This window comes from Carcharodon carcharias, chromosome 9, assembly GCF_017639515.1.
Source record: "Carcharodon carcharias isolate sCarCar2 chromosome 9, sCarCar2.pri, whole genome shotgun sequence".
NCBI lineage: Eukaryota > Metazoa > Chordata > Chondrichthyes > Lamniformes > Lamnidae > Carcharodon > Carcharodon carcharias.
Window position 1 is genome coordinate 70,074,526 of NC_054475.1, and position 26,009 is coordinate 70,100,534.

A 26,009-nucleotide genomic window follows, 5' to 3' on the forward strand; every position below is an offset into this window, starting at 1 on the left:
TTCTTTAAACATTAATGATCCCTAACCAGGATCGCAACACTATGTAATTAAAGACAATTAATATAGAATTAATATTATATATTATTATGGAGCATCTCTCTCGGATGTGTTTGATGGGACAGTGTAGAGAGAGCATTCCTCTGTGTCTAACATGTAGTGTTTGATGGAACAATGTAGAAGAAGTTTTTGATGGGAGAGTGTACAGGGAATTTGTATCATGACTTTACAAAGTGCTCTGTGAGTGTTTAATGGGACCATGTGGAGAGAATTTTATTCTGTAGTTGACCCATGTTGTACCTGCCCTGGGAGTGTTTGATGGGCCAGTAAAGAGGGAGATTTACTCCGTATTTAACCTATGCTTATATCTGCCCTGGATGTGTTCGATGGGACCCTGGATATTATTAGTTGCATGAGTGGGATGTCCTTGACACCATTGACAGACCCTTCGAAATTATCATCCTGATTACTATTTTTGCCAATTGTGTGGCCCTGGCTGTGTTCTTGCCACTTCCAGAAGATGATACCAATTCCTTGAATTTCAAGTTGGTAAGTAGACTGTGTATGTGTCCTGAACACACATCTAGAGAAATAAGTAGGGGAGTGATAAGGTTGTGGCACATACCCTGCTCCAGACTATTTGCTGCATCATACCCTGGGCCAGGAGGGGACCTGAGCAAAAAAACTCGATGGGAACAAAAGACTAGGAGAGTCCTTTAGGGGTCTTCACAACCACATCCCAACCCCTACCCTTCCCAGAAGGGAAAAACAGCCCAGACTAGTACTCTTATTTCCCAGTTTTACTGGTGTTCCATTTTAAGGCATACAAGACCAGTTTAGACCAATATTCTTATTTCCCAGTTTTTACTGTTTATTTTCCGGGCTGTTTTAATCTGGAAAGTTAACTGGTAAAGGATAGAACTGGAGCCAATCTTCACTTGGTTTTATATTTATTTATAGAGTTACATATTACAAGCATTCACCTCCTCACTCAATAAGCATGGTTTTAGCCTGTATCTATTTATCAGGATTCAAGTGAATGACCAGTTAATGTCTATTAGCTGCATATGATTAAACGCAATCAATATAAAAATTACAGTGTATCCTGACCTGGAACCAGTTCTATCTGCTTACACCAGATGATAAACCCTACTTCTCCTTCGACTGAAGTTTCCATCTGATGTGAAGTTTTTCACTGACTGGCATGGGTTGAGTAGACCACACCTCACCCAGAGCCCAGGATATGGCCTCTCCTATCTTACAATCCTCTGGCCGAACCTGGGAGGCGACCTCATCAATTCCATTCCCATCACGTTATTATCCCTGTTTTGCCCCAATTCAGGCCACCCTCCCACTTTCCTCATCCCAGGCCACCTAACCCCAATCCCACACTTTCTCCGAGTCCCTCTTTCCATCTCTCCACAGAAGAGAAAATGGTCTTAAAAAAAACACTCTCTCCACTCTCCACCTTCTCCCACCTCCCCTCTCCACTGTGCCACCCTCCACCGTGCCATCTTACCCCCTCCCCCACTCCTCCACCTTTCCCCCCCACCTCTACCTTCACCTTCCCCCCCCCCCACTTTTCCCCTCCACTGCCTTCCCTCGACCCTTCCACTTCTGCCTTTCCCTGCTCCAACATACACCCCACCCACGCACTCACTGACTCTCCCTCCCAAGCCAGATAAGGTTACCCCCTCCACAGTAATGTCATCTCCCCACTTCCTGCCAGGAGGATTTTCTTAGCTCACGACTGGAAGACAAGATTCGGGGAGGAAGTTTCAGCGTTTTCTGAGGTTGTTGGGTTTGTGATTGTATCCATCCCACACTGCGCAGCACCCCCTCCCACCCCTATTGTATTTACACCCCTCTCCCTTTGGCTACACTTTGGAGATATTCTGTGGTCTTCTTTCATAAACTGGCTGTTAGATCATTGATATCCCCTGAGGAAGGCTGGCAGTGTTACATTTTAACATTGGATCTGCAACAAGGCATTTCCAATGTTTTGCTCTCCCTCAATACTGCCCTGATGATTCAGCCTAACTTCGGTGTTGGCATTTCTGAGTTGTACTTCAACCCACAGCCTCTGACTTGGGCATGCGCTATCTCCAATCCTCAGCTTACTCAATGGACAGTGTGTTCTATAGACTGTTGAAGTGAGTTTACATTCTGTTTCAGTGTTTTGCTGAGAAACTACACCTCATGCTATCATTCCTTGCTTTCATCAACCCTTCCCTATCCTATTAGGATGAAGCAGAGATGGTACAGACTTGTGTCTGCCTTTGATGGGTTCAAGAGAGATGTTCTGCCAGTGGTAATTCCTTCCCTTTTCTGACCTGTACCACCCTGCCCACTGAATCTCTACTGCTTGTTTTGATTTCATCAGATGTAATTCGTGCCTTAGCCCAAGTAGATGAGACTCAGAATGCTGCAGCGAGTAACTCCCCAAAGCCTGTCCATCATCTACAAGGCACAAGTTAGGAGTGTGATGGAATACTTCCCACCTGCTTGGGGAGATGAGAACTGCACCCTAGGCTAGGGAGAGGATTGAGGTGGGGAACTGCATCCTGGTCTAGGGAGAGTGTTGGAGAGACTGTGTCCTGGGCTAGGGAAAGGGGAGGGGAGACTGCGTCCTGAGCTAGGGAGAGGTGAGGGGAGACTGCGTCCTGGGCTAGGGAGAGGGTGGGGGGAGACTGCGTCCTGGGGTAGGGAGAGGGTGGGGGAAGACTGCATCCTGGGAGAGGGAGAGGGTGGGGGAGACTGCGTCCTGAGCTCGGGAGCGGGGAGGGGAGTCAAGGCTGCATCCTGTGTTGGGGAGGGGCTAGGGAGAGGGTGGGGGAGACTGCATCCTGGGATAGGGAGGTGGGGGGAGACTACAACTGGGGCTCAGCTGAGGTCCAGGAAGGGAACTGCTGCAGTCAGTTATGGGGGAGAAGGGGATCAAAGCTGATCAAAGACCTTTGAAGGATTTCAGCACCAGCTGCCTCTCTTTCTCATTCTCTCTCTTGTAGGAAAAGGTCGAATACATCTTCCTGATCATATTCACAATTGAAGCGATTTTGAAAATCATCGTGTATGGATTCCTGTTTCACTCAGATGCCTATCTTCGAAACTTCTGGAATATACTGGATTTTGTCATAGTTTTTGTCGGGTATGCCCCATGTTTGTCAGTAGTGCATGGTCTGTTTATTCCTACAGTATGTTCACACAGGGATGTTTTAATTAACACATTCAGACTTGCTTCACTGTGGCAAAACAAATACATTTTGTCTGTGTAGAGTTTTTTTAACTCACGTTCTGTGTAAGAGGTGAACACTCAACAGCATACAAACTATTTTTCAATAGGGAAGTGTTCAGCTTAGTCCAGGCAAGTTGCCAGGAAAGAACTTCACTGGGTTATACTGAAGCATTTACCTGGTAATTTACAGCCAGTGAAATAGTTTTGAAATGTAGTTATTGTCATAATGTAGGAAATGTGGCAGCCAGTTAGTGCAAAGCAAGATCCCACAAACAGCAGTGAGATAATGCCCAGGTAATCTGTTTTGATGATGTTAGTTGATGGATAACTATTGACCCCAGGACACACTGCAGTTCTAACCCCCTGTTTTTCAGTAATGACTGTGGAATTAAAAAAAAGCACTTGAGAAGGCAGACAGGGCCTCAATGTCTCTGAGAGGGCACACTTCCGACAGTAGGGCACTCCCTCAGTGCTACACTAGAGCATTGGCCTGGATAATGCGCTCAAGTTTCTGGAGTGAGACTTGAACACGCAACCTTCTGGCTCTGAGATAATAATGCTCCCCCAAGAACGTGCTGACAGTCTGTTTGAGGTAATACGACTAGTAGAATGGGTTCTGAGAAATGTATTGCCTGGGATGATTCTGTTTAATCACACACATCTTCTCAAAATTTAATTATTCTATCGATATTGAAACAGTTGTTTGATTTAATGTCACATTGAGAGATGTAGCGTTTCCTGATTATTACCTTCAAATGAGGCCAGCCTGTGTTTGCATGGTTTCTTGCTGAGAGCTACAGAGTGAAGAGATTTCTGTGCTGGGCTAACAAGGGAGATTAGTCAGATTAAGGTTACAACAAGTTCCCAATCAGGAGGAAAGCAGTCAGTAGATGTGTTATCTGTTACAGTTGAGAATAGTGTAATGTACATTTCACTGGTTTCTGTTTACTGTCCAATCATATATGTCCTGTACATAAGATCACTTCTGATGTTGGACCCTGAAACTTGCAGACAATGAGCAGACTTTCGAACAAGTTATTGAAGACTGAGGGCCGGGGAAGCAGGGAGTGATTGCGGGACGGGGGAGCAGGGAGTGATTGCGGGACGGGGGAGCAGGGAGTGATTGCGGGATGGGGGAAGCAGGGAGTGATTGCGGGATGGGGAAGCAGGGAGAGATTGCGGGATGGGGGAGCAGGGAATGATTGCGGGATGGGGGAAGAAGGGAGTGATGGTGGGACAGGGAAGCAGGGAGTGATTGCGGGATGGGGGAAACAGGGAGTGATTGCGTGATGGGGGAAGCAGGGAGTGATTGTGGGATGGGCGAGCAGGGAGTGATTGTCGGATGGGGGAACAGGGACTGATTGTCGGATGGGGGACCAGGGACTGATTGTGGGATGGGGGAAGCAGGGAATTATTGCGGGATGGGGGAAGCAGGGAGTGATTGTGGGATGGGGGGAGCAGGGAGTGATTGTGGGACGGGGAAGCAGTGAGTGATTACGGGATTGGGAAGCAGGGAGTGATTGCGGGATGGGGGAAGCAGGGAGTGATTGTGGGATGGTGGGAACAGGGAGTGATTGCGGGACAGGGGAGCAGGGAGTGATTGTGGGATGGGGGGAGCAGGGAATGATTGTGGGAGGGGGGAGCAGGGTGTGATGTGGGATGGGGGAGCAGGGAGTGATTGTGGGATGGGGAGCAGGGAGTGATTGCGGGATGGGGGAGCAGGGAGTGATTGTGGGATGAGGGAGCCAGGAGTGATTGTGGGACGGTGGAGCATGGAGTGATTGTGGGACGGGGGAAGCACGGAGTGATTGCGGGATGGGCAAGCAGGGAGTGATTGTGGGATTGGGGAAGCAGGGAGTGATTGCGAGATGGGGGAAGCAGGGAGTGATTGCGGGATGGGGGAAGCAGGTAGTGATTGTGGGATGGGGGAACAGGGAGTGATTGTGGGATGGGGAAGCAGGGAGTGATTGTGGGATGTGGGGAGCAAGGAGTGATTGTGGGATGGGGGAGCAGGGAGTGATTGCGGGATGGGAAAGCAGGGAGTGATTGTGGGATTTGGGAAGCAGGGAGTGATTCCGGGAGTGGGAAGCTGGGAGTGATTGTGGGATGGGGGAAGCATGGAGTGATTGTGGGATGGTGGAGCAGGGTGTGATAGTGGGATGGGGGAGCAGGGAGTGATTGCGAAATGGGGGAAGCAGGGAGTGATTGCGGGACGCAGGAAGCAGGGAGTAATTGCGAGATGGTGGAAGTAGGGAGTGATTGTGGCCTGGGGGGAGCAGGGAGTGATTACGGGACGGGAGAAGCAGGGTGTGATTGTGACATGGGGGAAGCAAGAAGTGATTGCGGGATGGGGGAAGCAGGGAATGATTGCGGGATGGGCGCCGCAGGGAGTGATTGTGGGATGGGGGAAGCAGGGAGTGATTGTGGGACGGGGAAGCAGTGAGTGATTGCGGGATGGGGAAGCAGGGAGTGATTGCGGGATGGGGGAAGCAGGGAATGATTGTGGGACGTGGGGAACAGGGAGTGATTGTGGGACGGGGGAGCAGGGAGTGATTGTGGGATGGGGGGAGCAGGGAGTGATTGTGGGAGGGGGAGCAGGGAGTGATTGTGGGACGGGGGAGCAGGGAGTGATTGCGGGATGGGAGAGCAGGGAGTGATTGCGAGATGGGGGAGCAGGGAGTGATTGCGGGATGGGGGAAGCAGGGAATGATTGTGGGACGTGGGGAACAGGGAGTGATTGTGGGACGGGGGAGCAGGGAGTGATTGTGGGATGGGGGGAGCAGGGAGTGATTGTGGGAGGGGGGAGCAGGGAGTGATTGTGGGACGGGGGAGCAGGGAGTGATTGCGGGATGGGAGAGCAGGGAGTGATTGCGAGATGGGGGAGCAGGGAGTGGTTGTGGGACGGGGGAGCATGGAGTTATTGTGGGACAGGGGAGCAGAGAGTGATTGTGGGACGCGGGAAGCAGGGAGTGATTGCGGGATGGGGAAACACGGAGTGATTGTGGGATGGGGGAAGCAGGGAGTGATTGTGAGATTGGGGAAGCAGGGAATGATTGCGAGATGGGGGAAGCAGGAAGTGATTGTGGGATGGGGGAGCAGGGAGTGATTGTGGGATGGGGAAGCAGGGAGTGATTGTGGGATGGGGGAAGCAGGGAGTGATTGTGGGATGCGGTAGCAGGGAGTGAATGTGGGATGGGGGAGGAGGGAGTGATTGCGGGATGGGGGGAGCAGGGAGTGATTGTGGGTTGGGTGGAGCAGGGAATGATTGTGGGATGGGGGAGTAGGGAGCGATTGCGGGATGCGAAAGCAGGGAGTGATTGTGGGATGGGGGATGCAGGGACTGATTCCGGGACGGGGGATCAGGGAGTGATTACCCGGGACGGGGAAGCAGGGAGTGCTTGTGGGACGGGGGAGCAGGGAGTGATTGTGGGACGGCGGAGCAGGGACTGATTGTGGGACGGGGAAGCAGGGACTGATTGTGGGATGGAGGATCAGGGAGTGATTGTGGGATGGGGGATCAGGGCGTGATTGCGGGATGGGGGAGCAGGGAGTGATTGCGGGACGGGGGAGCAGGGAGTGATTGCGGGACGGGGGAGCAGGGAGTGATGGCGAGATGGGGGAAGCAGGGAGTGATTGAGGGACGGGGGAAGCAGGGAGTGATTGCGAGATGTGGGAAGCAGGGAGTGATTGCGAGATGGGGGAAGTAGGGAGTGATTGTGGGATGGGGGAAGCAGGGATGATTGTGGGACGGGGAAGCATTGAGTGATTGCGGGATGGGGAAGCAGGGAGTGATTGTGGGATGGGGGAAGCAGTGAATGATTGTGGGATGTGGGGAACAGGGAGTGATTGTGGGACGGGGGAGCAGGGAGTGATTGTGGGATGGGGAGGCAGGGAGTGATTGTGGGAGGGGGGAGCAGGGAGTGATTGTGGGACGGGGGAGCAGGGAGTGATTGTGGGATGGGGGAGCAGGGAGTGATTGTGGGACGGGGGAGCAGGGAGTGATTGTGGGATGCGGGAAGCAGGGAGTGATTGTGGGATGGGGAAGCACGGAGTGATTGCGGGATGGGGAAGCACGGAGTGATTGTGGGATGGGGGATGCAGGGAGTGATTGTGGGATGGGGAAGCACGGAGTGATTGCGGGATGGGGAAGCACGGAGTGATTGTGGGATGGGGGATGCAGGGAGTGATTGTGAGATGAGGGAAGCAGGGAATGATTGCGGGATGGGGGAAGCAGGGAGTGATTGTGGGAGGGGGGAACAGGGAGTGATTGTGGGATGGGGAAGCAGGGAGTGATTGTGGGATGGGGAGCAGGGTGTGATTGTCGGATGGGGGAACAGAGACTGATTGTCGGATGGGGGAACAGGGACTGATTGCGGGATGGGAAAGCAGGGAGTGATTGTGGGTTGGGGGGAGCAGGGAGTGATTGTGGGATGGGGGAGCAGGGAGTGATTGCGGGATGGGAAAGCAGGGACTGATTGTGGGATTGGGGAAGTAGGGAGTGATTTTGGGATGGGGGAGCAGGGAGTGATTGTGGGATGGGGGAGCAGGGAGTGATTGTTGTATGGGGAGGCAGGGAGTGATTGTGGGATGGGGAAGCAGGGAGTGATTGTGGGATTGGGGGAGCAGGGAGTGATTGTGGGATGGGGGAAGCAGGGATGATTGCGGGATGGGTGTAGCAGGGAGTGCTTGCGAAATGGGGGAAGCACGGAGTGGTTGCGGGATTGGGGAAGCACGGAATGATTGCGGGATGGGGGAAGCAGGGAGTGATTGTGGGATGGGGGGAGCAGGGAGTGATTGTGGGACCGGGAAGCAAGGAGTGATTGCGGGATCCAGAAACAGGGAGTGATTGCGGGATGTGGGGAGCAGCGAGTGATTGCGAGATGGGGAAGCAGGGAGTGAGTGTGGGATGGGAGATGCAGGGAGTGATTGCGAGATTGGGGAAGCAGGGAGTGATTGCGGGATGGGGGAAGCAGTGAGTGATTGCGAGATGGGGAAGCAGGGAGTGATTGTGGGACGGGTGGAAGCAGGGAATCATTGTGGGACGGGAAAGCTAGGTGTGATTACGCGGGATGGGGGAGCAGGGAGTGATTGTGGGATGGGGGGAGCAGGGAGAGATTATGGGATGGGGAAGCGGGGAGTGATTGCGAGATGGGTGTAGCAGGGAGTGATTGTGGGATGGGGGATGCAGGGTGTGATTGCGAGATGCTGGAAGCAGGGAGTGATTGCGGAATGGGGGAAGCAGGGAGTGATTGTGGGATGGGGGTGCAGGGAGTGATTGCGGGAAGGGGAAGCAGGGAGTGATTGTGGGATGGGGGAAGCTGGGAGTGATTGTGGGATGGGGGAGCAGGGAGTGATTGTGGGATGGGGAAAGCAGGGAGTGATTGTGGGATGGGGGAAGCAGGGAATGATTGCGTGATGGGGGGGCAAGGAGTGCTTGCGAAATGGGGGAAGCACGGAGTGATTGCGGGATTGGGGAAGCACGGAATGATTGCGGGATGCGGTAAGCAGGGAGTGATTGTGGGATGGGGAGAGCAGGGAGTGATTGTGGGACCGGGAAGCAGGGAGTGATTGTGGGATCCGGAAACAGGGAGTGATTGCGGGATGTGGGGAGCAGCGAGTGATTGCGGGATGGGGAAGCAGGGAGTTAGTGTGGGATGGGGGATGCAGGGAGTGATTGCGAGATGGGGAAGCAGGGAGTGATTGCGGGATGGGGGAAGCAGTGAGTGATTGCGAGATGGGGAATCAGGGAGTGATTGTGGGACGGGGGGGAAGCAGGGAATCATTGTGGAACGGGAAAGCTAGGTGTGATTACGCGGGATGGGGGAGCAGGGAGTGATTGTGAGATGGGGAAGCAGGGAGCGATTGCGGGTTGGGGGAAGCAGGGAGTGATTGTGGGATGGGGGAAGCAGGGAGTGATTGCGGGATGGGGGAGCAGGGAGTGATTGCGGGATGGGGAGGCAGGGAGTGATTGTGGGATGGGCAAACAAGGAGTGATTGTGGGATGGGACAGCAGGGCGATTTTGTGGGATGTGGGGAGCAGGGAGTGATTGCGGGATGGGGGGAGCAGGGAGTGATTGTGGGATGGGTGGAGCAGGGAGTGATTGTGGGATGGGGGATCAGGGAGTGGTTGCGGGATGGGAAAGCAGGGAGTGATTGTGGGATGGGGGAAGCAGGGATTGATTGCGGGACGGGGGAGCAGGGAGTGATTGCGGGATGGGTGTAGCAGGAATTGATAGCGAGATGGGGGAAGCATGGAGTGATTGCTGGATGGGGAGGCAGGGAGTGATTGTGGGATGGGGGATCAGGGAGTGATTGCGGGATGGGGTAGCAGGGAGTGATTGCAGGATGGGGTTGCAGGGAGTGATTGCGGGGATCGGGGGACAGGGAGTGATAGTGGTTGGGGGGGAGCAGGGAGTGATTGCGGGACGGGGGAGCAGGGAGTGATTGCGGGGATGGGTGGTAGCAGGAATTGATTGCGAGATGGGGGAAGCAGGGAGTGATTGCTGGATGGGGGGAGCAGAGTGATAGTGGGATGGGGGAGCAGGGAGTGATTGTGGCACAGGGGAGCAGGGAGTGATTTTGGGACGGGGGAGCAGGGAGTGATTGTGGGATGGGGGAGCAGGGAATGATTGCCGGATGGGGGAAGCCGCGAGTGATTGTGGGACGGGGAAGCAGGGAGTGATTGCGGGACGGGGGATGCAGGGTGTGATTGCGAGATGGGGGAAGCAGGGAGTGATCGCGGAATGGGGGAAGCAGGGAGTGATTCTGGGATGGGGGTGCAGGGAGTGATTGCGGGAAGGGGAAGCAGGGAGTGATTGTGGGATGGGGGAAGCTGGGAGTGATTGTGGGATGGGGGAGCAGGGAGTGATTGCGGGATGGGGAAAGCACAGGGAGTGATTGTGGGATGGGGGGAAGCAGGGAATGATTGCGTGATGGGGGGGCAGGGAGTGCTTGCGAAATGGGGGAAGCACGGAGTGATTGCGGGATTGGGGAAGCACGGAATGATTGCGGGATGGGGGAAGCAGGGAGTGATTGTGGGATGGGGGGAGCAGGGAGTGATTGTGGGACCGGGAAGCAGGGAGTGATTGCGGGATCCGGAAACAGGGAGTGATTGCGGGATGTGGGGAGCAGCGAGTGATTGCGGGATGGGGAAGCAGGGAGTTAGTGTGGGATGGGGGATGCAGGGAGTGATTGCGAGATTGGGGAAGCAGGGAGTGATTGCGGGATGGGGGACGCAGTGAGTGATTGCGAGATGGGGAATCAGGGAGTGATTGTGGGACGGGGGGGAAGCAGGGAATCATTGTGGAACGGGAAAGCTAGGTGTGATTACGCGGGATGGGGGAGCAGGGAGTGATTGTGAGATGGGGGAAGCAGGGAGTGATTGCGGGTTGGGGGAAGCAGGGAGTGATTGTGGGATGGGGGAAGCAGGGAGTGATTGCGGGATGGGGGAGCAGGGAGTGATTGAGGGATGGGGAGGCAGGGAGTGATTGTGGGATGGGGAAGCAGGGAGTGATTGTGGGATGGGAGAGCTGGGAGAGTTTGTGGGATGGGGGAGCAGGGAGTGATTGCCCGATGGGGGGAGCAGGGAGTGATTGTGGGCTGGGTGGAGCAGGGAGTGATTGTGGGATGGGGAATCAGGGAGTGATTGCGGGATGGGAAAGCAGTGAGTGATTGTGGGATGGGGGAAGCAGGGAGTGATTGCGGGACGGGGGAGCAGGGAGTGATTACGCGGGACGGGGATGCAGGGAGTGATTGTGGGACGGGGGAAGCAGGGAGTGATTGCGAGATGGGTGAAGCAGGGAGTGTTTGCGGGATGGGTGTAGCAGGGATTGATTGCGAGATGGGGGAAGCAGGGAGTGATTCTGGGATGGGGGGAGCAGGGAGTGATTGTGGGATGGGGGATCAGGGAGTGATTGTGGGATGGGGGAGCAGGGAGTGATTGCGGGACGGGGGAGCAGGGAGTGATTGCGGGACGGGGGAGCAGGGAGTGATTGCGAGATGGGGGAAGCAGGGAGTGATTGCGGGTCGGGGGAAGCAGGGAGTGTTTGCGAGATGGGGGAAGCAGTGAGTGATTGCGGGATGGGGGAAGCAGGGAGGGCTTGCGAGATGGGGGAAGCAGGGAGTGAATGCGGGATTGGGGAAGCACAGAATGATTGCGTGATGGGGGGGCAGGGAGTGCTTGCGAAATGGGGGAAGCACGGATTGATTGCGGGATGGGGGAAGCAGGGAGTGATTGTGGGATGGGGGGAGCAGGGAGTGATTGTGGGACCGGGAAGCAGGGAGTGATTGCGGGATCCGGAAACAGGGAGTGATTGCGGGATGTGGGGAGCAGCGAGTGATTGCGGGATGGGGAAGCAGGGAGTTAGTGTGGGATGGGGGATGCAGGGAGTGATTGCGAGATTGGGGAAGCAGGGAGTGATTGCGGGATGGGGGAAGCAGTGAGTGATTGCGAGATGGGGAAGCAGGGAGTGATTGTGGGACGGGGGGAAGCAGGGAATCATTGTGGAACGGGAAAGCTGGGTGTGATTACGCGGGATGGGGAAGCAGGGAGTGATTGTGAGATGGGGGAAGCAGGGAGTGATTGCGGGTTGGGGGAAGCAGGGAGTGATTGTGGGATGGGGGAAGCAGGGAGTGATTGCGGGATGGGGGAGCAGGGAGTGATTGCGGGATGGGGAGGCAGGGAGTGATTGTGGGATGGGGAAGCAGGGAGTGATTGTGGGATGGGAGAGCTGGGAGAGTTTGTGGGATGGGGGAGCAGGGAGTGATTGCGGGACGGGGGAGCAGGGAGTGATTGCGAGATGGGGGAAGCAGGGAGTGATTGCGGGTCGGGGGAAGCAGGGAGTGTTTGCGAGATGGGGGAAGCAGTGAGTGATTGCGGGATGGGGGAAGCAGGGAGGGCTTGCGAGATGGGGGAAGCAGGGAGTGATTGCAGGATTGGGGAAGCACAGAATGATTGCGGGATGGGGGAAGCAGTGAGTGATTGTGGGATGGGGGGAGCAGGGAGTGATTGGGGGACCGGGAAGCAGGAAGTGATTGCGGGATGCGGAAGCAGGGAGTGATTGCGGGATGGGGGCCGCAGGGAGTGATTGCGGGATGGGGAAGCAGGGAGTGATTGTGGGATGGGGGATGCAGGGAGTGATTGCGAGATGGGGGAAGCAGGGAGTGATTGCGGGATGGGGGAAGCAGGGAGTGATTGTGGGATGGGGGTGCAGGGAGTGATTGCGGGAAGGGGAAGCAGGGAGTGATTGTGGGATGGGGGAAGCAGGGAGTTATTGTCGGTTGGGGGATCAGGGAGTGATTGCGGGATGGGAAAGCAGGGAGTGATTGTGGGATGGGGGAGCAGGGAGTGATTGCGGGATGGGGGGAGCAGGGTGTGATTGTGGGATGGGTGGAGCAGGGAGTGATTGTGGGTTGCGGGATCAGGGAGTGATTGCGGGATGGGAAAGCAGGGAGTGATTGTGGGATGGGGGAAGCACGGAGTGATTCCGGGACGGCGGAGCAGGGAGTGATTACGCGGGACGGGGACGCAGGGAGTGATTGTGGGACGGGGGAAGCAGGGAGTGATTGCGAGATGGGTGACGCTGGGAGTGATTGCGGGATGGGTGTAGCAGGGAGTGATTGTGTAATGAGGGGAGCAGGGAGTGATTGTGGGATGGGGGATCAGGGAGTGATTGCGGGATGGGGGAGCAGGGAGTGATTGCGGGACGGGGGAGCAGGGAGTGATTGCGGGACGGGGGAGCAGTGAGTGATTGCGAGATGGGGGAAGCAGGGAGTGATTGCGGGTCGGGGGAAGCATTGAGTGATTGCGAGATGGGGGAAGCAGGGAGTGATTGCGGGATGGGGGAAGCAGGGAGTGATTGCGGGACGGGGGAAGCAGGGAGGGATTGCGAGATGGGGGAAGCAGGGAGTGATTGCCGGATTGGGGAAGCACGGAATGATTGCGGGATGGGGGAAGCTGGGAGTGATTGTGGGCTGGGGGGAGCAGGGAGTGATTGCGGGACCGGGAAGTTGGAAGTGATTGCGGGATGCGGATGCAGGGAGTGATTGCGGGATGGGGGAGCAGGGAATGATTGCGGGATGGGTTAGCAGGGAGTGATTGCGTGATCCGGGGAGCAGGGAGTGATTGTGGGTTGGGGGGAGCAGCGAGTGATTGTGGAATAGGGGAGCAGGGAGTGATTGCGGGATGGGGGAGCAGGGAGTGATTGCTGGATGGGGAGGCAGGGAGTGATTGTGGGATTGGGGAAGCAGGGAGTGATTGTGGAATGGGAGAGCAGGGAGTGATTGTGGGATGGGGGGAGCAGGGAGTGATTGTGGGATGGGGGAAGCAGGGAGTGATTCCGGGACGGGGGAGCAGGGTGTGATTGCTGGATGGGCAGGCAGGGAGTGTTTGTGAGATGGGGGATCAGGGCGTGATTGCGGGATGGGAAAGCAGGGAGTGATTGTGGGATTGGGGATCCAGGGAGTGATTCCGGGACGGGGGAGCAGGGAGTGATAACGCAGGACGGGGATGCAGGGAGTGATTGTGGGACGGGGGAAGCAGGGAGTGATTGCGTGATGCGGAAGCAGGGAGTGATTGCGGGATGTGGGGAGCAGCGAGTGATTGCGGGATGGGGAAGCAGGGAGTGAGTGTAGGATGGGGGATGCAGGGATTGATTGCGAGATTGGGGAAGCAGGGAGTGATTGCGGGATGGGGGAAGCAGCGAGTGATTGTGGGATGGGGGTGCAGGGAGTGATTGCGGGAAGGTGAAGCAGGGAGTGATTGTGGGATGGGGGATGCAGGGAGTGATTGCGAGATGGGGGAAGCAGGGAGTGGTTGTGGGATGGGGGAAGCAAGGAGTGATTGTGGGTTTGTGGAAGCAGGGAGTGATTCCGGGACGGGGGAGCAGGGAGTGATAGCGCGGGACGGGGATGCAGGGAGTGATTGTGGGACCGGGGAAGCAGGGAGTGATTGTGAGATGGGTGAAGCAGGGAGTGATTGCGGGATGGGTGTAGCAGGGAGTGATTGCGAGATGGGGGAAGCCGGGAGTGATTGCTGGATGGGGGGAGCAGGGAGTGATTGTGGGATGGGGGGAGCAGGGAGTGATTGTGGGATGGGGGATCAGGGAGTGATTGCGGGATGGGGGAGCAGGGAGTGATTGCGGGACGGGGGAGCAGGGAGTGATTGCGGGACGGGGGAGCAGGGAGTGATTGCGAGATGGGGGAAGCAGGGAGTAATTGCGGGTCGGGGGAAGCAGGGAGTGATTGCGAGATGGGGGAAGCAGGGAGTGATTGCGGAATGGGGGAAGCAGTGAGTGATTGCGGGACGGGGGAAGCAGGGAGTGCTTGCGAAATGGGGGAAGCATGGAGTGATTGCGGGATTGGGGAAGCACGGAATGATTGCGGGATGGGGGAAGCAGGGAGTGATTGTGGGATGGGGTGAGCAGGGAGTGATTGTGGGACCGGGAAGCAGGGAGTGATTGCGGGATGCGGATGCAGGGAGTGATTGCGGGATGGGGAAGGAGGGAGTGAGTGTAGGATGGGGGATGCAGGGATTGATTGCGAGATTGGGGAAGCAGGGGGAGATTGCGGGATGGGGGAAGCAGCGAGTGATTGTGGGATGGGGGTGCAGGGAGTGATTGCGGGAAGGTGAAGCAGGGAGTGATTGTGGGATGGGCGATGCAGGGAGTGATTGCGAGATGGGGGAAGCAGGGAGTGATTGCGGAATGGGGGAAGCAGGGAGTGATTCTGGGATGGGGGTGCAGGGAGTGATTGCGGGAAGGGCAAGCAGGGAGTGATTGTGGGATGGGGGAAGCAGGGAGTGATTGTGGGATGAGGGAGCAGGGAGTGATTGTGGGATGGGGAAAGCAGGGAGTGATTGTGGGACGGGGGAAGCAGGGAGTGATTCCGGGCGGGGGCACAGGGACTGATTACGCGGGACAGGGAAGCAGGGAGGGATTGTGGGACAGGGGAGCAGGGAGTGATTGTGGGATGGGGGAGCAGGGAGTGATTGTGGCACAGGGCAGCAGGGAGTGATTTTGGGACGGGGGAGCAGGGAGTGATTGTGGGATGGGGGAGCAGGGAGTGATTGTGGGATTGGGAAAGCAGGGAGTGATTGTGGGATGGGGGAAGCAGGGAATGATTGCGGGATGGGGGAGCAGGGAATGATTGCGGGATGGGGTAGCAGGGAGTGATTGCGGGATCGGGGGAGCAGGGAGTGATTGTGGGTTGGGGGGAGCAGGGAGTGATTGTGGGATGGGGGAGCAGGGAGTGATTGCGGGATGGGGGAGCAGGGAGTGATTGCTGGATGGGGAGGCAGGGAGTGATTGTGGGATTGGGGAAGCAGGGAGTGATTGTGGAATGGGAGAGCAGGGAGTGATTGTGGGATGGGGGGAGCAGGGAGTGATTGTGGGATGGGGGAAGCAGGGAGTGATTCCGGGACGGGGGAGCAGGGTGTGATTGCTGGATGGGCAGGCAGGGAGTGTTTGTGAGATGGGGGATCAGGGCGTGATTGCGGGATGGGAAAGCAGGGAGTGATTGTGGGATTGGGGATCCAGGGAGTGATTCCGGGACGGGGGAGCAGGGAGTGATAACGCAGGACGGGGATGCAGGGAGTGATTGTGGGACGGGGGAAGCAGGGAGTGATTGCGTGATGCGGAAGCAGGGAGTGATTGCGGGATGTGGGGAGCAGCGAGTGATTGCGGGATGGGGAAGCAGGGAGTGAGTGTAGGATGGGGGATGCAGGGATTGATTGCGAGATTGGGGAAGCAGGGAGTGATTGCGAGATGGGGGAAGCAGCGAGTGATTGTGGGATGGGGGTGCAGGGAGTGATTGCGGGAAGGTGAAGCAGGGAGTGATTGTGGGATGGGGGATGCAGGGAGTGATTGCGAGATGGGGGAAGCAGGGAGTGGTTGTGGGATGGGGGAAGCAAGGAGTGATTGTGGGTTTGTGGAAGCAGGGAGTGATTCCGGGACGGGGGAGCAGGGAGTGATAACGCGGGACGGGGATGCAGGGAGTGATTGTGGGACCGGGGAAGCAGGGAGTGATTGTGAGATGGGTGAAGCAGGGAGTGATTGCGGGATGGGTGTAGCAGGGAGTGATTGCGAGATGGGGGAAGCCGGGAGTGATTGCTGGATGGGGGGAGCAGGGAGTGATTGTGGGATGGGGGGAGCAGGGAGTGATTGTGGGATGGGGGATCAGGGAGTGATTGCGGGATGGGGGAGCAGGGAGTGATTGCGGGACGGGGGAGCAGGGAGTGATTGCGGGACGGGGGAGCAGGGAGTGATTGCGAGATGGGGGAAGCAGGGAGTAATTGCGGGTCGGGGGAAGCAGGGAGTGATTGCGAGATGGGGGAAGCAGGGAGTGATTGCGGAATGGGGGAAGCAGTGAGTGATTGCGGGACGGGGGAAGCAGGGAGTGCTTGCGAAATGGGGGAAGCACGGAGTGATTGCGGGATTGGGGAAGCACGGAATGATTGCGGGATGGGGGAAGCAGGGAGTGATTGTGGGATGGGGTGAGCAGGGAGTGATTGTGGGACCGGGAAGCAGGGAGTGATTGCGGGATGCGGATGCAGGGAGTGATTGCGGGATGGGAAAGGAGGGAGTGAGTGTAGGATGGGGGATGCAGGGATTGATTGCGAGATTGGGGAAGCAGGGGGAGATTGCGGGATGGGGGAAGCAGCGAGTGATTGTGGGATGGGGGTGCAGGGAGTGATTGCGGGAAGGTGAAGCAGGGAGTGATTGTGGGATGGGCGATGCAGGGAGTGATTGCGAGATGGGGGAAGCAGGGAGTGATTGCGGAATGGGGGAAGCAGGGAGTGATTCTGGGATGGGGGTGCAGGGAGTGATTGCGGGAAGGGCAAGCAGGGAGTGATTGTGGGATGGGGGAAGCAGGGAGTGATTGTGGGATGAGGGAGCAGGGAGTGATTGTGGGATGGGGGAAGCAGTGAGTGATTGTGGGACGGGGGAAGCAGGGAGTGATTCCGGGCGGGGGCGCAGGGAGTGATTACGCGGGACGGGGAAGCAGGGAGGGATTGTGGGACAGGGGAGCAGGGAGTGATTGTGGGATGGGGGAGCAGGGAGTGATTGTGGCACAGGGGAGCAGGGAGTGATTTTGGGACGGGGGAGCAGGGAGTGATTGTGGGATGGGGGAGCAGGGAGTGATTGTGGGATTGGGAAAGCAGGGAGTGATTGTGGGATGGGGGAAGCAGGGAATGATTGCGGGATGGGGGAGCAGGGAATGATTGCGGGATGGGGTAGCAGGGAGTGATTGCGTGATCCGGGGAGCAGGGAGTGATTGTGGGTTGGGGGGAGCAGCGAGTGATTGTGGAATAGGGGAGCAGGGAGTGATTGCGGGATGGGGGAGCAGGGAGTGATTGCTGGATGGGGAGGCAGGGAGTGATTGTGGGATTGGGGAAGCAGGGAGTGATTGTGGAATGGGAGAGCAGGGAGTGATTGCGGGATGGGTGTAGCAGGAATTGATTGCGAGATGGGGGAAGCAGGGAGTGATTGCTGGATGGGGGGAGCAGGGAGTGATTGTGGGATGGGGGATCAGGGAGTGATTGCGGGATGGGGGAGCAGGGAATGATTGCGGGATGGGGTAGCAGGGAGTGATTGCGGGATCGGGGGAGCAGGGAGTGATTGTGGGTTGGGGGGAGCAGGGAGTGATTGTGGGATGGGGGAGCAGGGAGTGATTGCGGGATGGGGGTAGCAGGAATTGATTGCGAGATGGGGGAAGCAGGGAGTGATTGCTGGATGGGGGGAGCAGGGAGTGATTGTGGGATGGGGGAGCAGGGAGTGATTGTGGCCCAGGGGAGCAGGGAGTGATTTTGGGACGGGGGAGCAGGGATTGATTGTTGGATGGGGGAGCAGGGAATGATTGCCGGATGGGGGAAGCCACGAGTGATTGTGGGACGGGGAAGCAGGGAGTGATTGTGGGACGGGGGATGCAGGGTGTGATTGCGAGATGGGGGAAGCAGGGAGTGATCGCGGAATGGGGGAAGCAGGGAGTGATTCTGGGATGGGGGTGCAGGGAGTGATTGCGGGAAGGGGAAGCAGGGAGTGATTGTGGGATGGGGGAAGCTGGGAGTGATTGTGGGATGGGGGAGCAGGGAGTGATTGCGGGATGGGGAAAGCAGGGAGTGATTGTGGGATGGGGGAAGCAGGGAATGATTGCGTGATGGGGGGGCAGGGAGTGCTTGCGAAATGGGGGAAGCACGGAGTGATTGCGGGATTGGGGAAGCACGGAATGATTGCGGGATGGGGGAAGCAGGGAGTGATTGTGGGATGGGGGGAGCAGGGAGTGATTGTGGGACCGGGAAGCAGGGAGTGATTGCGGGATCCGGAAGCACGGAGTGATTGCGGGATGGGGGAGCAGCGAGTGATTGCGGGATGGGGAAGCAGGGAGTTAGTGTGGGATGGGGGATGCAGGGAGTGATTGCGAGATTGGGGAAGCAGGGAGTGATTGCGGGATGGGGGACGCAGTAAGTGATTGCGAGATGGGGAATCAGGGAGTGATTGTGGGACGGGGGGGAAGCAGGGAATCATTGTGGAACGGGAAAGCTAGGTGTGATTACGCGGGATGGGGGAGCAGGGAGTGATTGTGAGATGGGGGAAGCAGGGAGTGATTGCGGGTTGGGGGAAGCAGGGAGTGATTGTGGGATGGGGGAAGCAGGGAGTGATTGCGGGATGGGGGAGCAGGGAGTGATTGAGGGATGGGGAGGCAGGGAGTGATTGTGGGATGGGGAAGCAGGGAGTGATTGTGTGATGGGAGAGCTGGGAGAGTTTGTGGGATGGGGGAGCAGGGAGTGATTGCGGGATGGGGGGAGCAGGGAGTGATTGTGGGCTGGGTGGAGCAGGGAGTGATTGTGGGATGGGGGATCAGGGAGTGATTGTGGGATGGGGGATCAGGGAGTGATTGCGGGATGGGGGAGCAGGGAGTGATTGCGGGACGGGGGAGCAGGGAGTGATTGCGGGATGGGTGTAGCAGGAATTGATTGCGAGATGGGGGAAGCAGGGAGTGATTGCTGGATGGGGGGAGCAGGGAGTGATTGTGGGATGGGGGATCAGGGAGTGATTGCGGGATGGGGGAGCAGGGAATGATTGCGGGATGGGGTAGCAGGGAGTGATTGCGGGATCGGGGGAGCAGGGAGTGATTGTGGGTTGGGGGGAGCAGGGAGTGATTGCGGGACGGGGGAGCAGGGAGTGATTGCGGGATGGGTGTAGCAGGAATTGATTGCGAGATGGGGGAAGCAGGGAGTGATTGCTGGATGGGGGGAGCAGGGAGTGATTGTGGGATGGGGGAGCAGGGAGTGATTGTGGCCCAGGGGAGCAGGGAGTGATTTTGGGACGGGGGAGCAGGGATTGATTGTTGGATGGGGGAGCAGGGAATGATTGCCGGATGGGGGAAGCCACGAGTGATTGTGGGACGGGGAAGCAGGGAGTGATTGTGGGACGGGGGATGCAAGGTGTGATTGCGAGATAGGGGAAGCAGGGAGTGATCGCGGAATGGGGGAAGCAGGGAGTGATTCTGGGATGGGGGTGCAGGGAGTGATTGCGGGTCGGGGAAGCAGGGAGTGATTGTGGGATGGGGGAAGCAGGGAGTGATTGTGGGATGGGGGAGCAGGGAGTGATTGCGGGATGGGGAAGCAGGGAGTGATTGTGGGATGGGGGAAGCAGGGAGTGATTGCGAGATGGGGGGGCAGGGAGTGCTTGCGAGATGGGGGAAGCAGGCAGTGATTGCGGGATTGGGGAAGCACGGAATGATTGCGGGATGGGGAAGCAGGGAGTGATTGTGGGATGGGGGGAGCAGGGAGTGATTGTGGGACCGGGAAGCAGGGAGTGATTGCGGGATGCGGAAGCAGGGAGTGATTGCGGGATGGGGGGAGCAGCGAGTGATTGCGGGATGGGGAAGCAGGGAGTGAATGTGGGATGGGGGATGCAGGGAGTGATTGCGAGATTGGGGAAGCAGGGAGTGATTGCGGGATGGGGGAAGCAGTGAGTGATTGCGAGATGGGGAAGCAGGGAGTGATTGTGGGATGGGAGAGCTGGGAGAGTTTGTGGGATGGGGGAGCAGGGAGTGATTGCGGGATGGGGGGAGCAGGGAGTGATTGTGGGATGGGTGGAGCAGGGAGTGATTGTGGGATGGGGGATCAGGGAGTGATTGCGGGATGGGAAAGCAGGGAGTGATTGTGGGATGGGGGAAGCAGGGAGTGATTCCGGGACGGGGGAGCAGGGAGTGATTACGCGGGACGGGGATGCAGGGAGTGATTGTGGGACGGGGGAAGCAGGGAGTGATTGCGAGATGGGTGAAGCAGGGAGTGATTGCGGGATGGGTGTAGCAGGGAGTGATTGCGAGATGGGGGAAGCAGGGAGTGATTGCGGGATGGGGGGAGCAGGGAGTGATTGTGGGATGGGGGATCAGGGAGTGATTGTGGGATGGGGGAGCAGGGAGTGATTGCGGGACGGGGGAGCAGGGAGTGATTGCGGGACGGGGGAGCAGGGAGTGATTGCGAGATGGGGGAAGCAGGGAGTGATTGCGGGTCGGGGGAAGCAGGGAGTGATTGCGAGATGGGGGAAGCAGGGAGTGATTGCGGGATGGGGGAAGCAGGGAGGGCTTGCGAGATGGGGGAAGCAGGGAGTGATTGCGGGATTGGGGAAGCACGGAATGATTGCGTGATGGGGGGGCAGGGAGTGCTTGCGAAATGGGGGAAGCACGGAGTGATTGCGGGATTGGGGAAGCACGGATTGATTGCGGGATGGGGGAAGCAGGGAGTGATTGTGGGATGGGGGGAGCAGGGAGTGATTGTGGGACCGGGAAGCAGGGAGTGATTGCGGGATCCGGAAACAGGGAGTGATTGCGGGATGTGGGGAGCAGCGAGTGATTGCGGGATGGGGAAGCAGGGAGTTAGTGTGGGATGGGGGATGCAGGGAGTGATTGCGAGATTGGGGAAGCAGGGAGTGATTGCGGGATGGGGGACGCAGTGAGTGATTGCGAGATGGGGAATCAGGGAGTGATTGTGGGACGGGGGGGAAGCAGGGAATCATTGTGGAACGGGAAAGCTAGGTGTGATTACGCGGGATGGGGGAGCAGGGAGTGATTGTGAGATGGGGGAAGCAGGGAGTGATTGCGGGTTGGGGGAGGCAGGGAGTGATTGTGGGATGGGGGAAGCAGGGAGTGATTGCGGGATGGGGGAGCAGGGAGTGATTGCGGGATGGGGAGGCAGGGAGTGATTGTGGGATGGGGAAGCAGGGAGTGATTGTGGGATGGGAGAGCAGGGAGAGTTTGTGGGATGGGGGAGCAGGGAGTGATTGCGGGACGGGGGAGCAGGGAGTGATTGCGAGATGGGGGAAGCAGGGAGTGATTGCGGGTCGGGGGAAGCAGGGAGTGTTTGCGAGATGGGGGAAGCAGTGAGTGATTGCGGGATGGGGGAAGCAGGGAGGGCTTGCGAGATGGGGGAAGCAGGGAGTGAATGCGGGATTGGGGAAGCACAGAATGATTGCGGGATGGGGGAGGCAGAGAGTGATTGTGGGATGGGGGGAGCAGGGAGTAATTGGGGGACCGGGAAGCAGGAAGTGATTGCGGGTTGCGGAAGCAGGTAGTGATTGCGGGATGGGGGTCGCAGGGAGTGATTGCTTAATGGGGAAGCAGGGAGTGATTGTGGGATGGGGGATGCAGGGAGTGATTGCGAGATGGGGGAAGCAGGGAGTGATTGCGGAATGGGGGAAGCAGGGAGTGATTGTGGGATGGGGGTGCAGGGAGTGATTGCGGGAAGGGGAAGCAGGGAGTGATTGTGGGATGGGGGAAGCAGGGATTGATTGTGGGTTGGGGGATCAGGGAGTGATTGCGGGATGGGAAAGCAGGGAGTGATTGTGGGATGGGGGAGCAGGGAGTGATTGCGGGATGGGGGGAGCAGGGTGTGATTGTGGGATGGGTGGAGCAGGGAGTGATTGTGGGTTGCGGGATCAGGGAGTGATTGCGGGATGGGAAAGCAGGGAGTGATTGTGGGATGGGGGAAGCACGGAGTGATTCCGGGACGGCGGAGCAGGGAGTGATTACGCGGGACGGGGACGCAGGGAGTGATTGTGGGACGGGGGAAGCAGGGAGTGATTGCGAGATGGGTGACGCTGGGAGTGATTGCGGGATGGGTGTAGCAGGGAGTGATTGCGAGATGGGGGAAGCAGGGAGTGATTGCTGGATTGGGGGAGCAGGGAGTGATTGTGTAATGAGGGGAGCAGGGAGTGATTGTGGGATGGGGGATCAGGGAGTGATTGCGGGATGGGGGAGCAGGGAGTGATTGCGGGACGGGGGAGCAGGGAGTGATTGCGGGACGGGGGAGCAGTGAGTGATTGCGAGATGGGGGAAGCAGGGAGTGATTGCGGGTCGGGGGAAGCATTGAGTGATTGCGAGATGGGGGAAGCAGGGAGTGATTGCGGGATGGGGGAAGCAGGGAGTGATTGCGGGACGGGGGAAGCAGGGAGGGATTGCGAGATGGGGGAAGCAGGGAGTGATTGCCGGATTGGGGAAGCACGGAATGATTGCGGGATGGGGGAAGCTGGGAGTGATTGTGGGCTGGGGGGAGCAGGGAGTGATTGCGGGACCGGGAAGTTGGAAGTGATTGCGGGATGCGGATGCAGGGAGTGATTGCGGGATGGGGGTGCGCAGGGAGTGATTGCAGGATGGGGAAGCAGGGAGTGATTGTGGGATGGGGGATGCAGGCAGTGATTGCGAGATGGGGGAAGCAGGGAGTGATTGCGGGATGGGGGAAGCAGCGAGTGATTGTGGGATGGGGGTGCAGGGAGTGATTGCGGGAAGGGGAAGCAGGGAGTGATTGTGGGATGGGGGAAGCAGGGAGTGATTGTGGGATGGGGGAGCAGGGAGTGATTGTGCGATGGGGAAAGCAGGGAGTGATTGTGGGATGGGGTAAGCAGGGAATGATTGCGGGATGGGGGAGCAGGGAATGATTGCGGGATTGGTTAGCAGGGAGTGATTGCGGGATCCGGGGAGCAGGGAGTGATTGTGGGTCGGGGGGAGCAGGGAGTGATTGTGGAATGGGGGAGCATTGAGTGATTGCGGGATGGGGGTAGCAGGGAGTGATTGCGGGATGGGCGAAGCAGGGAGTGATTGAGGGATGGGGGAAGCAGGGAGTGATTGCGGGATGGGGGAGCAGGGAGTGATTGCTGGATGGGGAGGCAGGGAGTGATTGTGGGATTGGGGAAGCAGGGAGTGATTGTGGGATGGGAGAGCAGGGAGTGATTGTGGGATGGGGGGAGCAGGGAGTGATTGCTGGATGGGCAGGCAGGGAGTGTTTGTGAGATGGGGGATCAGGGCGTGATTGCGGGATGGGAAAGCAGGGAGTGGTTGTGGGATGGGGGAAGCAGGGAGTGATTCCGGGACGGGGGAGCAGGGAGTGATAACGCGGGACGGGGATGCAGGGAGTGATTGTGGGACGGGGGAAGCAGGGAGTGATTGTGAGATGTGTGAAGCAGGTCGTGATTGCGGGACGGGTGTAGCAGGGAGTGATTGCGAGATGGGGGAAGCCGGGAGTGATTGCTGGATGGGGGGAGCAGGGAGTGATTGTGGGATGGGGGAAGCAGGGAGTGATTGAGGGATGGGGGATCAGGGAGTGATTGCGGGATGGGGGAGCAGGGAGTTATTGCGGGACGGGGGAGCAGGGAGTGATTGCGGGACGGGGGAGCAGGGAGTGATTGCGAGATGGGGGAAGCAGGGAGGGATTGTGGGTCGGGGGAAGCAGGGAGTGATTGCGAGTTGGTAGAAGCAGGGAGTGATTGCGGGATGGGGGAGCAGGGAGTGATTACGCGGGACGGGGATGCAGGGAGTGATTGTGGGACGGGGGAAGCAGGGAGTGATTGCAAGATGGGTGAAGCAGGGAGTGATTGCGGGATGTGTGTAGCAGGGAGTGATTGCGGGATGGGGGAAGCAGGGAGTGATTGCTGGATGGAGGGAGCAGGGAGTGATTGTGGGATGGGTGGAGCAGGGAGTTATTGTGGGCTGGGGGATCAGGGAGTGATTGCGGGATGGGGGAGCAGGGAGCGATGGCGGGACGGGGGAGCAGGGAGTGATTGCGGGACGGGGGTGCAGGGAGTGATTGCGAGATGGGGGTAGCAGGGAGTGATTGCGGGTCGGGGGAAGCAGGGAGTGATTGCGAGATGGGGGAAGCAGGGAGTGATCGCGGGATGGGGGAAGCAGGGAGTGATTGCGAGACGGGGGAAGCAGGGAGAGCTTGCGAGATGGGGGGAGCAGGGAGTGATTGAGGGATTGGGGAAGCACGGAATGATTGCGGGATGGGGGAAGCAGGGAGTGATTGTGGGATGGGGGGAGCAGGGAGTGATTGTGGGACCGGGAAGCAGGAAGTGATTGCGGGATGCGGAAGCAGGGAGTGATTGCGGGATGGGGTGGCGCAGGGAATGATTGCGGAATTGGGAAGCAGGGAGTGATTGTGGGATGGGGGATGCAGGGAGTGATTGCGAGATGGGGGAAGCAGGGAGTGATTGCGGAATGGTGGAAGCAGGGAGTGATTCTGGGATGGGGGTGCAGGGAGTGATTGCGGGAAGGGGAAGCAGGGAGTGATTGTGGGATGGGGGAAGCAGGGAGTGATTGTGGGATGGGGGAGCAGGGAGTGATTGTGGGATTGGGAAAGCAGGGAGTGATTGTGGGATGGGGGAAGCAGGGAATGATTGCGGGATGGGGGAGCAGGGAATGATTGCGGGATGGGTTAGCAGGGAGTGATTGCGTGATCCGGGGAGCAGGGAGTGATTGTGGGTTGGGGGGAGCAGCGAGTGATTGTGGAATAGGGGAGCAGGGAGTGATTGCGGGATGGTTATAGCAGGGAGTGATTGCGGGATGGGGGAAGCAGGGAGTCATTGTGGGATGGGGGAAGCTCGGAGTGATTGCGGGATGGGGGAGCAGGGAGTGATTGTGGGATGGGAGAGCAGGGAGTGATTGTGGGATGGGGGGAGCAGGGAGTGATTGTGGGATGGGGGAAGCAGGGAGTGATTCCGGGACGGGGGAGCAGGGTGTGATTGCTGGATGGGCAGGCAGGGAGTGTTTGTGAGATGGGGGATCAGGGCGTGATTGCGGGATGGGAAAGCAGGGAGTGATTGTGGGATTGGGGATCCAGGGAGTGATTCCGGGACGGGGGAGCAGGGAGTGATAACGCAGGACGGGGATGCAGGGAGTGATTGTGGGACGGGGGAAGCAGGGAGTGATTGCGTGATGCGGAAGCAGGGAGTGATTGCGGGATGTGGGGAGCAGCGAGTGATTGCGGGATGGGGAAGCAGGGAGTGAGTGTGGGATGGGGGATGCAGGGATTGATTGCGAGATTGGGGAAGCAGGGAGTGATTGCGGGATGGGGGAAGCAGCGAGTGATTGTGGGATGGGGGTGCAGGGAGTGATTGCGGGAAGGTGAAGCAGGGAGTGATTGTGGGATGGGTGATGCAGGGAGTGATTGCGAGATGGGGGAAGCAGGGAGTGGTTGTGGGATGGGGGAAGCAAGGAGTGATTGTGGGTTTGTGGAAGCAGGGAGTGATTCCGGGACGGGGGAGCAGGGAGTGATAACGCGGGACGGGGATGCAGGGAGTGATTGTGGGACGGGGGAAGCAGGGAGTGATTGTGAGATGGGTGAAGCAGGGAGTGATTGCGGGATGGGTGTAGCAGGGAGTGATTGCGAGATGGGGGAAGCCGGGAGTGATTGCTGGATGGGGGGAGCAGGGAGTGATTGTGGGATGGGGGAGCAGGGAGTGATTGTGGATGGAGGATCAGGGAGTGATTGCGGGATGGGGGA

General features: G+C 58.0%; 1 protein-coding gene across 1 annotated transcript in view; it reads left to right on the forward strand.

Moving 5' to 3' along the window:
- The window catches only part of LOC121282430 (voltage-dependent L-type calcium channel subunit alpha-1S-like), a 746,261-nt gene that overhangs the window by 15,173 nt on the left and 705,079 nt on the right, over positions 1 to 26,009 (forward strand). Inside the window, exons 2-3 of the mRNA XM_041196142.1 lie at positions 441 to 546; positions 3,006 to 3,145. Of these exons, the coding sequence (XP_041052076.1) occupies positions 441 to 546; positions 3,006 to 3,145 (246 nt within the window). The remainder of the gene's footprint in view (positions 1 to 440; positions 547 to 3,005; positions 3,146 to 26,009) is intronic.